We start from the raw sequence: 16,358 nt of genomic DNA on the forward strand, positions 1-16,358 counted from the left end.
GTTGGGGGAGGGAAGGGTTCTTCCCCCGGTCGGGGGGGGGGGGGGGGGGAGGGGGAGCGAAGGGGGCAGGGAAACCTTACCATGTTCAAGTAAATATGGTAGATACCACTGGGATTCCACTAGCTGTAACTGGTTAGCCACATTCTTGGTCAAGCATGCAGCAAATTGCTAGATAGCAGATATGCTGGCCAGAACCTATCTAACCTGGGAACATTTCTCACTCATGAGTAACAAGTTATGCTTGATTAGATTCCCAATTCCACTCTATTAACTGACAGCCACTAAAAATGTAATCAAGCTTGACAGGGTGTTCATGGCTGTGCTTCCTTTGAGACCAACAAGCTAGCACCAGGGCTGTAATCCAAACTCCTCCACAACAGCCTGAAATGCCTGCTAAGCTGATGTTAAGCTGCCATGTACGGAGCGGTGACAAGCCTACCTCAATAGCAGCAACTCCTGTGCACACCCCAAGAATGATGCCAAGGTTGTCACTTAACCAGCTCTGCACACCATCCATGCAGCCCTGGGGAGGGAACACAGTTATGAGTAAGGTGCAAGAGTACAAAGCAGGAGTCTACAATAGCAGTTCTTAGCCTTTTAGGTATGAGACACTCCCACAGAAAAAAGCACCAGCTTTTAGGTTTTCATTCAGAGCACTTGTTACAAAGAGCACTAGAAGACCACCGCAGGTCAGGATGCTCTGAATACTATGGATGCTCTGAACACTGGATTCCTATTTGGAATTTCTAGGTTTAAAACTTGTGAATCATGTTTGCATAACTAACAGTGCTATCTGTATGTGGTACCTCATGGTACCCTTGAAAGGATCTCAAGGCACCTCAGGGTGTCATAATACTCTGGTCTACAAATAGCAAAAGGAAGGAATAAACGATAGTAAATGTGAACAAGAGCCAACAATACTGTTGAGTAGCCTTATTATGAAAGGACTGGTGCTCCACTGCTAGAGACCATTCAATACTTAATAATAATAATAATAATAATAATAATAATAATAATAATACTGTCCCAAACCTGGGAAGTACACCCTAGAGAAGGGAACTAGAATGGCCATGGGGAAGCAATGGCAAGATGATCCCTGAAGTAGGCTTCCCTCTCTCCAGCTTCTCTTGAGTACTAAGGAGCACACAAGGAGCACTTTGGATGGGGGGCCTGTTCAAAGCCTAAAGACACTTACCTTAGAATGGACAGGCCACCAGTCAGAGCCCAGTGTGCCATTAGCAGTGTCCATTGTACAGAAGCCAGAAGATGAATCGTTGGAAAAGCAGGAACAAGGATAGGATACGTAGCTTTCATTTTTGAGGAGTGTGTTATTCATCCAATCTTTTGGTCCATTCCAGCCACAGCAATACAGCTAACAGTATATACATAAAATAAAATAATCATTGGGTTTTATTCCCTTTAAAAAGACCGATTAGTGCTTAGAGAAAAGGAGGGGCTGGTACCAGGTACGTCCTCTTCATGTAGTACCTGCTAAGCCAAAGCTTAGAAGGTTGATTTTGATCTCACCTCAGGAGTGTTAGAACACTTCTGGCATCCCAAGGTCATATTGAACATGCGTTCATGAGGCAACTACCTTATCAGTGTCATTTGCACAGCTAGGTACTGAAGGATATTGCTGTGTTTAGACCAGTGTTTCTCAATCTTTTTACACTGAGGGTACCCCTTCAAAACTTTTATATTAGCTTTTTAAATAGGGTACCATGACATGCTGAAATGTATTCTGAATAGCATAACATAGTATTGTCTAATATTATGGTTAAGTATTAATCAGTTATTCATTTACGAGATCTTATATTACACTAACCCCACGGCCACCGCTGCCGCAGCTAGGTGGACCCAGAGAGTGCAGAGCCAAAGGTGCATACTCCTGTCACCCTTCTGCTGCAGCCCCTCCCAATCCAATCTTACATGGCGTCTCCCAGAAACAGATGTGCAGGACAGTTCTATTTTCATGACACGCATCTGAGCCAAACTAAGAAATGGCTACAGCAGAAAGGTGCACCAACTACATTACATTATGCAGCCAAGCAGGCCATTTCCACTGCAGCTCTTCCCAGTTCAGTTCCAACCTGCCTCCTGAACAGAAGTGTATGGGGTGGTTCTATCCAGTGGCAGCAGCATTTATCTCCAGGCCACTGCCATGGGGTGGGAACTGTCCCATGCTCCTCCACTTTCAAATCAGGAACAGCTGTGTCAGAAACAGTGCACCTGCCTGCATAGTGTAATGCAGGAGGAACACCTTTCTGCTGCAGCTGCTTCTCCATTTAGCTCCATATGCCTCCTGAAAATAGAGGCACAGGAGGGAATTTCACCCCGCAGCAAGGGCAGCACCAACATTACAGCACCCCAGTTGAGAACCACTGGCTTAGACCATAACTTGCTTCATGGTCAGTCTTCAATCCAGAAACTGAAACCAAACCACGGACATTACAAGACCTGGTTTGAATGCACCATAGCATCAAAAGTTGCCTTACAACATCTATTCTTCATAAGCCTCACCTCTTGATGGCAGCCTAGGTCATTAAAATTTATATTTCTATATATTTCTTATGCTTATGTCCATCTTTACTGTTTTCCATACTGCTTTTGAAGAGCCATCTTAACACCAACCTCATCTCATAAAAAAGTCAAAGCTGAAGGAGGTGGTGGGGAAGAGGGGAAGAAGGGGTAACACATGCAAGTGACAGCATTTTGGCTAAGGATGGTAGATATTTACATGTGGTAGGTTTGAGACAGACTCATGCCCAGAATCAGAAGGAGACCATTAAAAATGTTTAAAGCATCTAAGCAATTGGCCAAACTGAATATTTACTTAAGATTTGGGAGGGAAGGATAAAGTAATTTTTGGAACACAAGTCCACCCATAGACTGCCCAACTCAACTGTCAACAGCAACCAATCACCACAAGATGGTGCACTTATGCCTGAAACTCCAGGCCCAACAATGTTATTAATAATACAGCCAGCTATTCAAACGTGGCGCAGGACTAGTTTACAAGACAAGCCTGGGAACAGAAATTTCTATTTGTAAAGAGATTCCAGGAGATGGGCATTTGTAGGCTTAGGAGGTAGAGCGGAAGAGTCTAAAAAGGCCAAGTTCTAGGCGTGTGACCTAGTAGGCTGCCTTATACCACACCTGCCACTCACATATCCAAATGCTTCTGCCAAAGAATGGAACAAAGTTTGCCAAAAGTGACCCAGGAGGAAATCTGGTATTTAGATTATTGATTTAAAGAACGAGATACCAGCACTTAAGGGGGAAAGGGGTGGAATAAATCAAAAGAAATCACACAACACCGCTACCACATGCCTCCACCTGGATAATACTTAGGCTTGGCAGGATTCAATGTTTAAAATTGATAGATAAACATATTTTGCCTGACCCTCACAGACCAAACAGGAAAATTTTTGTTGGTAGTTATTGAAATTTATAGAAAAGGGTCGTTAAAAAAAATCTGGGACAAGGGTAAAGAAAATCCAGAGTATCAGCATTTGGTATTTAACATTAGTACCAACATATTTTAGCTTCATTGAAGGAGTCCCAGGAAGAACATCAGAACTCCCTGGAGTGGTGCGAGTCTGAACACCACAGCTTGACATATACCACGATGTACTACTGCAGAGATACCACACACAAAGCCCACTGGGCCACTCATGAGTCAAGAGACTGAAGCTATTTACCCACACCATAAAACACTGCAGGTGCAAAGGAGGGAAGTCCACTCTCCACAGCCCAGCCTGTCCTCTGCTGCGACTGTCAGTAAAAAGGGTGGCACAACCATGATGCTAAGATGTAGGTACAGCACAAGACTTCAAGGAAGCCTAGGTAATGCAGTCTATCCCTCAAAGCAGAACCAACATAGAAACAGGCAAAAGCCATGGCAATAAGGAAACCATGCCTTGCTCTTACATCCGACACACATCCTGCAATTAACAAGACAAAAAATGCAAATGCAAAAAACTGGGGGCTGGGCTCACTTCCTGTTTGCCTGAAGAGCTCTTTGGTTTGGCACTACACAAAACATATGCTCTTAAATGTTCAGCTGAGAAAGTTTTCCTAGCCAGCTGCTGAGGCAGCAACTTGACCAAAGTTAAACCCGTTTGTAGCTGGACAATTCCAAGCAAAGCCGACACCTTCCAGATAAGTCAGCACTGCACAGAAACACTGCATGCCAGGAAAGAAGTGACAGAAGCAGCAGCTTCTGGATTGTCTGCCATTAAGTGTGCTACCAAGAGATTCACCCTTTACTGCCATTTTTACTTGGGTAAAACCATGGCTTAATTGTTGGGGGACAAGGGGGCAGCACAGAGGAAAACTGGATACTATGCAGATTACGGTAAAGGGAGTTTTTTCTTTTTCCTCCTCCCAGTGTTGCCCAGTGCCAGGGACCCCTTTCATTAGGTAGAAAATAGCAACTGGTTCTACAAATCACAGCAAGTGTACCGCATTTAAGGCTAGCAGCCAAGATGGTCTCAAAGCAGACAAGCACCCAAATCCTGGGTTAACCACTGTGTTGGTCAGCCAGATGGCAGAGGCCAGTGGGCTGCCCTGCCCCAGCCATCTCAGTTCTCACTGGCTACAAGCAGTCATTTGTGCTTTCTGTAGAGGACTGCTCAAGGAAGAGCCCTTTATAGAAACCGCATCCTAGCATGTTAGGTAGAGGCTGCAGCCTGGGAGAAGACATTGAAACAATAGCCACAAAGCCAAACTGCAAGAGATTCAAGACAGAGCAAACCCACAACGGGAAAGGCAGTTCTTGGGTTCCACTGCCATAGGAGTGCAGAGGTGGGGATAAAAAGGTGGTGTTAAAGAGCTCAGGGCCTTCAGAACAGTATTAAAGGACAATGAGCATGGGGCTGGAACTGTGGGAGGCTGAATGAGAGCGCAGGTGCCAGAGGCCATCTCGTTCTAGCAATGCCCCACTAGGATACCAGTATGAAAGAGTCAAACTAGCCCTTCCTCAGCAACTCACCTGTTTCTGCACATAGTCCCATGCATCCTGGATGTTCTTTTTCTCTTCATTGTCAGGGTCGTAGTCCTGAATCAAGCTTTGGACCACGGTGGACATTTCATTTTTTACCTGGCAATGTAAAAAACACAAGAAGTCAGCGAGTCAGTGCTTCTACGCATGCACTTAACCTTTTACTTACTTCTTCAGAATTAAAGCCGGGATGTTATCATCCACCTGTACAACTCACTATTCAGCCTTGGGCGAAGTGCTTTACCTCCATTTCCCAACCCTTGCTCCATCACTGCCTGTCACTGTTCTCAAGCACACTAGGAACATGTCAGTAGGTGCCCTCACTGACTCAGTTCTGGGTTTTGAGCATGTGAATCAGGAGCAAGTGGAGAGAAAGACCTCTCTTGCATGTTCATTAGCTTGCAGAGGCTTACCATGGGAACCACTATTTGCAGAGGACCTTGCTACAGAAACAGAAAGGTGATCTTAAACTGCTGGGAGGAAAAACAAAACCAAGTGTATATTACAAAAGAAGATGTAAAAACATGGTAGCAGAGCATAAGAAAGGCATAAGTACAAGATACAGGCATTCACATATAGATGCTGAATGCACCTCTTGACACCACAAATTACATCAGGAAGTGACTAGATTTGCAAAGCCTTGAGAAAGCCAGGGAGGCCAGACTGGGATGGCTGTTCATACATTTTGCATGGGAGATATTGAGAAGTGACGGACATGAAAAAGTTGAAGGGAGAGGAAGAGTGCAAGTTATAGGGATGACATGAAGGAAGTAGGTCAGGAAATACTTGCACTAACCAGGGGCTTAAATGAAAAGAAAAGAAAGTATGAGGAGCCAGGTAGCCAACAACTGGAATACTATATTCAATCCCAGTCATCCAAGTTTGAATTAAGTCAACTTGAACGTGAACAGGTGCAGAAGGGTTACCCTATGAAAGAGCTGGAAAATCTGTTTTACAAGAGAAGACTAGAAAAGCTAGTATTCTTTAGCATAGTAAGATGAAGGCTAAGAAGGGGGGAGTAGGGTTACAAGTGCTGTTGAGCACTACACTAGGAATATAAAAAAAAACGCCAAAAAGGGGCAGTGTTACCACAATAGCAAGTAGGCAATACAGGTCATGGTTGCTTGAACTAGAAGACAAGAGAGGCCTCACTGAATGCTAGATTCTACCCTGGGACACCATCTTGTTCTGTTTAAAGTAAGCCACCCAGGTATTTGCACTTGGTACCATGAGTCAGAACTTCTCAGGCCAATTGGTATATCTAAAAGAAAGTTTTTGTACTCTAACAGTAGCCAACTTATGCATCAGTCCAAAAGCCCAGTAATCCTCCCAGCTAGAAATCACAGCTGCATTTCTGGTGTTCAGTGTCTGGACCATCTGCTGTCAGTATACAGGCCCCCTTAACCACTGCAGTGTACACCAACCTAGAGCCTGGCAAAAAGGGCAAACTGGGCCCTTCATCACTCAGGCAAGCCTCATTCCCTGAGCGCCAACCCTTTCTCAAAGAGTTTCATGATCTCCATCATTACTGTGATTACAGCAACAGCTTCCAGGAAAGGGGCAGACCCATATAAGAAAGAGCACAGGAAGCTAAAAGAAACATCAGAAAGTTTGGGGCTAGAATTAGTATCCATCTTAAAACATTTGTTATGCCCCTTTCTGCCCCAAACCAGCCTGATAGTGGACATAGTTAAGCTAAAATGATGCCAGAGTCAGCATTCACTCCTAGTTGGTAGTTATGGACCATCCCAGCAGGTTTCAAGACTTCTTTCTGGGCACAGAGTGCTCCAGACTGGCTGGCCCTGATAAACACAGGGAGACCTAGCAATTTGATCTCCATTTGCAACAGCAGAGGCCATCTCATTACCAAAATTTTGTCAAGGCCATGGTTAGTCATATTCCCCCCCGCCTCAACAACATAAAATATTCAACTTGGCTTGCTGCATGCCATTCAGACAGATAGGAGACACATCGTCTCCCTGCTTCTCCTTAATTACTTGGCAAACACGCTTCCCCACCCAATTACAGGAATCAAAGCCACTTGAACTGCTTGCCACTAACGGGACTGCACCTGGCTAGTGCAATAAAGTCTACAGGTTTCTGAACTCTGGACCTCCCCCACACACAGTTTCATAATTATTAGGGTCAGATGACCCCAGCCAGGTGTCTTTCCAGTCTCCTTTTGAATATTTCCAAGGAAGGGGACAACACCACCTCCACTGGAAGCCTATTCCATATTTTGGTGACCCTCACTGTACAGAACTTTTTCCTGATGTCCAGCCTGAATTTGCTCTCTTAACTTGCATCCATTGTTTCTAGTTACCAAGACTGTTGCCCTAGTAAACCTCTTATTCCCCACTTCCTGCTTACCCCTCCTGACGAGTTTGTAGGCAGCCACAAGATCACCTCTCAGCCTCCTCTTGTGGAGGCTAAAGAGGTTCAGGTCTCCCAATCGGTCCACATAGTGGGGTTTTCTGTAGGCCTTTAACCAGATGGGTGGCCCTCCTCTGAACCCTTTCCAGGTTATCCACATCCCTCCTGAAGTACGGCGACCAAAACTGGACACAGTACTCCAGCTGCGGCCTGACCAATGCCGCATAGAGAGGAAGTATCACATCCCTAGACCTGTTTGTGATACACCTACTTATGCAAGAAAGAGTGCAGTTAGCTTTACTTATTACCTCATCACATTGGTGACTCGTGTTCATTTTGGGAGTCGATTAGGACTCTGAGGTCCCTTTCCGCAGTTGTGCTGCTTAGAATGGTCTCTCCCAGGCTATAGGAGTGCTGATGATTCTTCCTCCCCAGGTGCAACACATGACACTTATCTTTGTTACACTTCATCCTATTCTGTTCCGCCCACCTCCCCAGCCTGTCCAAATCTGCTTGGATTTGCTCCCTGCCCTCTAGTGCGTTTACCTCTCCCCATAGATCAGTGTCATCAGCAAACCTGGACAGGGCGCTTACTACTCCCTCATCCAAGTTGCTAATGAAAAATATCGACTAGTACTGGTCCCAGGACAGAGCCTTGGAGAAATGTAGGCAGCGGCGTCCCCCAGGTAGAAACTGACCCGTTTACCACCACTCTCTGGGTGTGTCCTATAAGCCAATTTTCCACCCACCGGACTGTGTAATAATCTACATTGCAGCTTTTTAGTTTATTTATAAGAACTGAGTGTGACACTGTGTCAAAGGCCTTTTTAAAGTCTAGGTAAACAATATCTACCTCTGTTCCCTCATCCAAGTATTTTGTGACCCAGTTGTACAGTGAAACTAGGTTGGTCAGGCAGGATCTGCCTGCTATGAACCCATACCGATTGCCCCTTAGCATTACTTTATCAGCTGGTTCCACGCAAATGGAATCTTTAACTATTTTCTCAAAGATCTTGCCAAGAATACAAAAAAGTATGTAAGTGCAGGAGATAGGAAAGAGCTATTTCTGCCATGTCCCCACCCCCTACCCCACCAAGATTCACCAGGCCAACTTTTAGCCCACACAGTGTCAAAGGTCATCCATGTAAGCCCCTGAACACCAGAGGATTCAGTCCTGGGGTTGTTATCATCTCTACTGCTATGCACAACTTCAGTGCAATGCTCAGCATATGGGAACATGGACCTGGAGTATTGTTTCAGGGCCAAGCACCTTGGAGCTTCAGGGAAAACTCCAGTTATGCTCAGGTATTACTTTGTACACCCTGCACTTATTGCATGCTTTGGTGCCTTGAGCATTAAAAAGAGTATCATAAGCTACAGACTGAGGTTTTTGAACCCCAGTTCCAAGAAACTTTACTTCCTAATCTGGTACTGTTGAGTGTTTCTGAGAGGTATTTTAATTACACAGTGTAGTATTATTTCTTGTGAACAGGCTGTTCTACATTTGTTCTTAAGTCTAACTGGCAGAGCAAGGAAGAATGCACGTATCTACCACTAAACCCCTTACCCTCTGTGTTTCTAAGGGAACTAAAATGAGCAGTGAGCTGAAAAAAGAAAAGAAAAAAGAAAAATGTTGAAAAAAATTTGCGTACAGCTACTCAACAGATCTTCCCCTACGCCCCTGGGGACTGGTGGTCAGCCAGAAAGCAGAAAATTTTTCAGCTTCCTTCCATTTTGGTTGGTTCAGTTTTCCTAGTCACCAATGCAGTTAGGTGGGTGGTGGTACGAGTCCAAGTCTCTAGCTTTTAGTCTCACCTACTGCATGACTCGTGTAGCATAGTGATGGAGGAGGCTCATGGATCATCCAGTCCATCTCTCTGGGTCCTGTGCTAAATCATTCCCTGCAGCACTTTTTCCTTGCATTTGTCAAGTCCAATTTTTAATCACAGGTCAAGAAACAAGACTCCCCTCCCAAAATGAGCTCAGATCCTGACATTAATGCAGGTTATGGCCACAGGCAAGTCTCTGCAAACAAACATCCATGTACATAACAATAGGTAGCAACTAGGGCATAAAAAATTGCCAGTCTCAAAATGACTACTGTTCTTTTCACTCAAGAGCCTTTACAGCCAGGCCACAAGGAAAAATCTCACAAAAAATTGTCTGAAATAAGTTGTAGCAGTCCTCAATTGTACCCTAGGCTACAGCTGTAGACTTGTTTGGTTTGTGTTCAGATAGTCATCTATGGAAGGGTGGTGATACCATACCAAATAAACTTTCTGAATCATGTCACTATCGTGGAAACCCCCCCAAAAACTCCTCCACCCTCCAGGGAGAAGAAACACCAGCTGATAAGAGGCCATATTTTCATTAATAAGAAAAGCAAAGAGGAACGTAGAATGTTCTGCAAACAGCTTTGCACCTCATTCAAGGAGGTACTGCCAGGAAATTCCCATCAAGAAACACTCTACCCTCCTGTGGACACTGCTGTCTAGAAGCTTTCCCTTCAGAAGGGCTTAAAATTTTTGCAAGCACCCTGGGCTGCATGGGCAGCCACACACGATAAAACATTTCACTTTTTCATGCAATGGGCCAGAACCTGAAAACCAAAGGGAAAGAACAAAAAAATCCTGAATGTGCTCCTCTACCCGCAGCAAAATACTGAAGAAGGAAAAAGAAGAGATTCCATCAACTAAAGCCGACAACTATTGAAAAGATAGTAGACAACAAAGGTTCTGTCCGTTGTAAAACAAAGCTTTATCAGCTTTGTACAGGTTTATCAACTGCATCTCTCATATCTGAATGTCCCCTCCTTGTGAACCTCCCTCATCCTCCAGCTTATTTCTAGCCAAACTTCTTGAACTGTGAAGGGGAAGTGGTTGGAAAGTCCAATGCATGCTAGTACTTTTCAGCCTCCTGTTCCCCTGCCCCCAGTTCTGCTTTATTCAACTACCATCTTCCTGACAGCTAGCAAAATGAACAGCCACAGCACCACTGAAGTACGGCTGCTAACTGAGGCACAGCAGGCCATGCTGAGAGAGTTGTAGCTCAGAACACTCTATATGGCATTGCTTCAAAAGATGCATCTTATATACACACCACACAAATCAGGCAGCACCCCCACTTTCAAAGATCCTTTGAAAGATTCATAGATGTAGGGTCGGAAGGGACTTGAGCAGATCATCGAGTCCGACCCCCTGCCCAGACCCCTAGTAAGTTTAAGCTCATATGACCCCAGCTAGGTAATTATCAAACCTCCTTTTAAAGACCCTTAAGGTAGGAACCAGCACCACTTCCCTTGGAAGCTGATTCCAGATCCTGGCTGCCCTAACTGTGAAGTAGTGCCTCCTGATGTCTAGCCTGAACCTACTCTCAATCAACTTGTGGCCGTTATTCCTTGTTACTCTGGGGAGGTGCTTGGGGGAACAGGATCTCACCCATTCCCCTCTGGTCCCCCCTGGTAAGTTTATAGATGGCCACCAGATCTTGTCTCAGCCTTCTCTTGTGAAGGCTGAACAAGTTCAGGTCCTGTAGCCTTTCTTCATATGGTCTGCCCTGCTGCCCCCTGATCATGCGAGTGGCCCTCCTCTGGACCTTCTTGATACTGGCCATGTCCCTCCTGAAGTGCGGTGCCCAGAACTGGATCCAGTCCAGATCTGCGGCCTGACCCGTGTCGCATAGATGGGGAGGATCACCTCCTTGGACCCGCTCATGATGCATCTGTGGATACATGACAAGGTGCCATTAGCCTTACTGACTGTGTCCTCACATTGGTGCCCCATGTTCATTTTGGAATCAATAATAACTCAAAGATCTTTCTGCCACTGTGCTTTTGTGAAGGGAGTTCCTCAGGGAGTTCATGTAGCAGCCTGTAGAGGCAGGATGGAAGCACCTGGAATTTCATCTGGGAGGTCTGACTCATGCCCTCTGCTCCAAAGGATCTGCAGAGGTGACAGTCTTGCTGGTACATACACCTAGTGGCATAGCTGCTTGGACTTTACTGCAGGGATCCTTCTTGAAGTACTCCCTAGAAATCCTTCCACCCCTCCTAATTATAGACACTTGCTAAACATTGCAAGTTGGACAAAACCCTTCAGTTTTAAAGCAAAAGGAAGGGCAGAAGGGAGCAAGGAAACATGCTTGCCTCGTTCACCCTGAGCCACTCACTCCCCTCCTCCCCCTCCTGGAACTTTGTGTGCAAGAGCCACTTGCTCAGAACCAGAAAGCTATGGCTCCCTCGGAAGTCTGCTGTGTGCCTCACACCAGCTGATCACTGTTTCCATTCCTCCCCCAGCTGCAACAGAAACAACGGAGATAAAGCTATGTTTATACCACAAACTGTCAGAAGCCAGCTCTAGAATCACTGCAGCCCGTTGCAAGGAATTAAAGACAAGCAGCTTCCCCCCCCCACACATTGTCTAAGGCTGTTCACGGTGCCACCAGTACCAGGGTTTTATAACTCGTGAAAGGCCACACATCAGCCCAAGATAACCCTGTAACCACAGGATTACAGCAGCTTCCCTGTGGGCCAGAGAGGACAGCTAGCATAGCTGTAATTCCCTGTTATGTCCAGATACAGCCCTCGTTTTAGCCAGATGAAGTACTGAGTAGCTAGAGGCCTGATAACCTATAGCTGGGACTGAGATATTGCAGAGTTGTTCCTTCAAGCTCCAGAAATGACGAAGTGCTAAAACAAAGACAGCACCATTTAAGAGATATTCCTTGGTGCAGCAACCTGTTAGATGCCCCTTCAGTAGACTCAGAGTAGAGGTAGAAACATTAAGAAGAGTAGAATAGTCCTCCTAACCCAGGAACAGGTGGGGATAGAAGAGCCATACAGCAGGAGGGCAAGAAGTCTAGGAATGCAAGGCAATAGGTGATACACTGGAGAACTAAGCAGCTGCACTAGAAACAAGAGGAACAGCCATGTCTGGATGCTGCCCTCTCCTTCATTAATCTTGAATGTTTAGCAGAGCAACCGACCTCGTACTACTGCAATATGCATTTACAAGCACAATCTCACTCAATCTCCAAGTCAAATCTTGATATATGCACTTCCTCCCATGAAAGTGTACGAGGTGAATGCAGAAAGGTCTGCAGCAGTGTCTAGCCAGCAACAGTGAAAGTTCAAAATAGAGAATGGCTCAGCAGTGAAGTCAGAATGAAAAGAGTTCCAATGATCCCTGTTGATTCAGTCTGTAACTCCAGGCTAGATGCTGGGGAGGATCAGATACTTTGCACTTTTGATAAGAAGCATAAAGCTTTGTTTCCCCGAGTGCAAGATGCTGCATCAGAAGCGGGGTACACAGCAGGGTAGGTGGGTGCGTATGGGTGGGTGGGTGGAGACGAGAAAGTCCCACTGGTTTGCATAAAGATGATACAGCTCAGACTGGAACAACAAGGACTCTCAGGTCTTCCAACAACGTGTCTTGTGGAGGGACGGTGCAGAGATTCTCTCACCCGCGCTATCTTCAGAACAGATAGGGAAAGTAACACTTACTCTGTCTTGCTGGAAATAGATGAGCAGCCCAGCAGCAATCTGAGCCAGGAAGATCAACAGCAGGCAGGTGAAGTACTAGAAACAAAACAGGAGAGAAAGGGTGAGTTCTACTGACTTCCCAGAGTGCTGTCTGTAAAGAGACCCGTCTCAGAGCTCACTGCTATTAGCAAGAGTCTCCAAGTAGGATTTCATAGGCTAGAGTTGCAAGGGAAAAGCTCCCAGTCCTGACCAGTTTAAGAGCAAGGTTTCTTTTCTTTACAGGCCCTGAAGACAAATCCTGGGGATACAGGTCTTTCATACCAGAACTAAAGCAGGTTTCATGTTTTGCGATTCTTGGTTGCAAATGAGTAAACAGCTGCTTTAACCAGCTATAATCAACTTCCCAGGCTTCCTTGCCAATGCACTTCAGCCACAGACTGCAGGGGGTACCCAACATCAGTAGATTTCAAGAGGGAGCAGAGCAATCTGCAGCTTCTTAATCTAACAAATGCTGATGCAGGACCATCGTATCCTCATCCCAGTCCTGTCCCACTTCCCCCCACCCCCACCCAAACACCTTTATTGTTCCAGCTCCAGGACTTCCAGACACTGTTCCGGGTACCAGACTGAGGCATGTTGTATGGTCTTGGCTGAAGTCCAGGAGCACTCAGAATGAATGTTAGCACTGGGGTTTTCAGTCACTTTCAATTTTAAGTCTTGTGCATTCCTTATGACAGCTAAGCCTGGCACTGCAGTAGAAGCAGGTCTCCTCGCTCCCTACCTTTTACTTATTCGTCCTGCAAAGAGCTAGGGGGAAAAACACTTAGGGCATTTCCCTCTAGCCGATTATAACTGCTGGATGCCTGAAGAGGGAATCGTTTTACCACAGGGATTGCAGGAGGTTGTAGAGATGACAGCCCAGCTAAAGCCCCAAACATGAGGGCAATGCCTCACTTAGGGTTGCAAATACCAAACTCCTGCCCGTTCAAAGAAAGTAGCTTGCTAACCAGGTCCAGGGCTACAACTGAAGCAGAAGGGAAAGGCATACTGGGAGAAAGTTATATAAGAAGCCACAAGCATGCATAAACAATAGCAGTAATTCACTTACCACACCCAAAAGACATCTGATCTCATTGACAGCTCCAATACAGCCCAGAAAGCCCATCAGTATGGTAACAGCCCCAACTGCAATGAGGATGTATGCCCCAATCTTAAACGAGTCTGATGAAGTCTCTGGGTGGGGGAGGGGAGTCAGGGAAGAAAAGAAAGTCAGCTATCACAAGTATTTTCAGTCAGCACTTTTCACAGTGCTAATACATCTAATACTAAAGAGAAACTCAGAGGGAGAGAGTGGCCAAGAGACACTAGATAAAAAGCTTCTCTTCTGCCTCCCCAACCAACACCACCTCCTAACCATTGCAGAACCCATTTCAGAGCCTCCATTCAAGCCTGAGGTAACTAGAACTCAGATACAGAAGTAGTTCAGATAGAGGGTAAAAGGCGAGCCAGCAATGGGGAGCGGGGAGGGTGGAAGTCGGAAGACACCGATACCCCTGGCTATGACTTACAGGAGAAATCTTCCTGCCCATCATTCCTGGTCCATTACCAGAGTTCTTGGTAGCTGAAAAATCTTTTAGAGCAGGGGAGTTATGCTATTGCTTAAGATGCTTTGTCATCTTTTCCCCCTACCTACCCACCCCTTAAAAACCTTCTTCACTTACTTTGTTTACTCCTATCAAGTTGCAGACAGGAACAGCACACCACCAAACACCCTCAACTAAATGTACCCCTCTACTGAAAGAGTTGCAAGTTTGATGTTAACCAGTTAGTGCTGGAGGAGCTACAGCAAGAGATATTCAAATTACCTGACATATCTAGTTTGAACACAGCATGCTGATGAGCCTGCGCTCATTATGGGGAAACTTCCAGGACCATGCTGTGCAGTGCAGAAAAAGTTTACTCCATGTTAAAACAAAAAAGTCACACTTAGTTATAGCTATTCTTGCCAGGATTGTCAGAGGAATATATACTTGACTGGAATAGAGGTAGCCCTGACAATTATACTCAAATCAAAGAGAAGAGGAGATTAAGGAAGTGCTCAGGTATCATTTCAGTTAACTCCCTTCCCTACTTTCCCAATTATTAGAGTGGAAATCACAGAAGAAAAATATGAATTTACATTTCCACCTAGGAGAAATTTTATAATCTTTCAATTCTCCTATGCCTGAAGAAGGGGGAGCATGCCTGAAAGCTTGCAAATAAAAGATTTGTTTTGCAAATATCTAGTTGGTGTAATAAGAGAGATCAGCTCTACCCAGAGTTCTGACTCCAGAACAGAAACTTGCATTTAGCTCATCCCTGGCAGACTGTCCACGCAGTCATCAGGAGATAAAGTGAGACAGGCAGGCACTAGGACAATCATACCACCATGAACACTCCTACCTGAAAGTAAAAGCTGGTTTCACCAGCCAGCCCTTCAGAAGTCCCCCAGTGCCATAGAACAATAACTTTCACAAATGCTGGAATTTCCCTGTATTCTGAAACTCCTGGTATGACTTCACCAGGATGACACACTTAGTATGGTGGTCAGTTTCCCCAAGCTGACTTGTTTCCCCTCCTCAGCCTCCCTACCACGCAACAGCCACGTTGGGATGCTCAGGAGGGGGGAAAAAAAAATGGCTAATGATCAGGGCTCCTTCTGCCTTGCTTGTTTAGAGAGACTGGGATACCTTACCACACCATTGTTTTGACAAACACTGGTGATGCAGGACAGGATGACACTGAGCTTCCCTGGCCTGCCCTTCCTTGCGAGCCAAAACCCACACAGCTTTAAAACATTCACTATGGGAGAAAAGCACTTTAAGGGAAGCAACTCATATTCAAAGCCTTTTATATGATTCCCTGTAGTCAGGCAGACAATGGTTGGGACTTCCAAATGCTTATAGTTTCCTTCCCCACACTGCTAAAAGGCATTTTCTTAATTCCACATGATTAAAAAAAACAAAACAGAACACAACAAAAAAAACCCCATCAGTAAATTTCCAATCCCAAAGCCAAAGGTTTAAAAAAAAAAAAATCATTGGGAAAAGCTGTGTTCAGGCTCCTCGTCTGCAGCACGTCTTGACTCTGCAAAGGGCTGTGCTGGCAGGAGACTCCCGTTTTCTGTTCTCCTGCTCCGTGTATTCCCCAGTTCTGGGCAGGCGGCCAAACAAGTACAGAGAGAGACAGGCCCCTTTGGCAGTACGCTGGAATGCCCGATTGTGCAGAGCTCCCTCCCAGACTATGAGGGTTACTAAAACAAAGGGGAGGAGGAGAGAAGCAAAAGAGAAAGGAGGGGAAAAAGAGGGGGGTGGGCACAGGGAAAGGAAGCAAATAGGCTTAGTCTGGAAACCCCAAGGAAGGAAGCCAAAAGCCCCATATGCACAGTCAGCAGAGACATTATGGGTAAAACAGGGGGGGGGGGGGGGGGGGGGAAAAAAAAACAAAAAAACACAACACACCAAC

At 45.6% G+C, this 16,358-nt stretch overlaps 1 protein-coding gene across 1 annotated transcript in view; it reads right to left on the reverse strand.

Annotated features, from left to right (window-relative positions):
• The window catches only part of CD82 (CD82 molecule), a 30,960-nt gene that overhangs the window by 4,079 nt on the left and 10,523 nt on the right, over positions 1-16,358 (reverse strand). The window contains exons 4-8 of the mRNA XM_006028429.3: positions 13,963-14,087; positions 12,876-12,950; positions 4,994-5,101; positions 1,196-1,372; positions 440-523 (exon numbers count right to left, since the gene is read on the reverse strand). Coding sequence (XP_006028491.1) covers positions 440-523; positions 1,196-1,372; positions 4,994-5,101; positions 12,876-12,950; positions 13,963-14,087 — 569 coding nt within the window. The remainder of the gene's footprint in view (positions 1-439; positions 524-1,195; positions 1,373-4,993; positions 5,102-12,875; positions 12,951-13,962; positions 14,088-16,358) is intronic.

Source organism: Alligator sinensis, unplaced genomic scaffold (genome assembly GCF_000455745.1).
Source record: "Alligator sinensis unplaced genomic scaffold, ASM45574v1 scaffold441_1, whole genome shotgun sequence".
NCBI classification, from domain to species: Eukaryota; Metazoa; Chordata; order Crocodylia; family Alligatoridae; genus Alligator; species Alligator sinensis.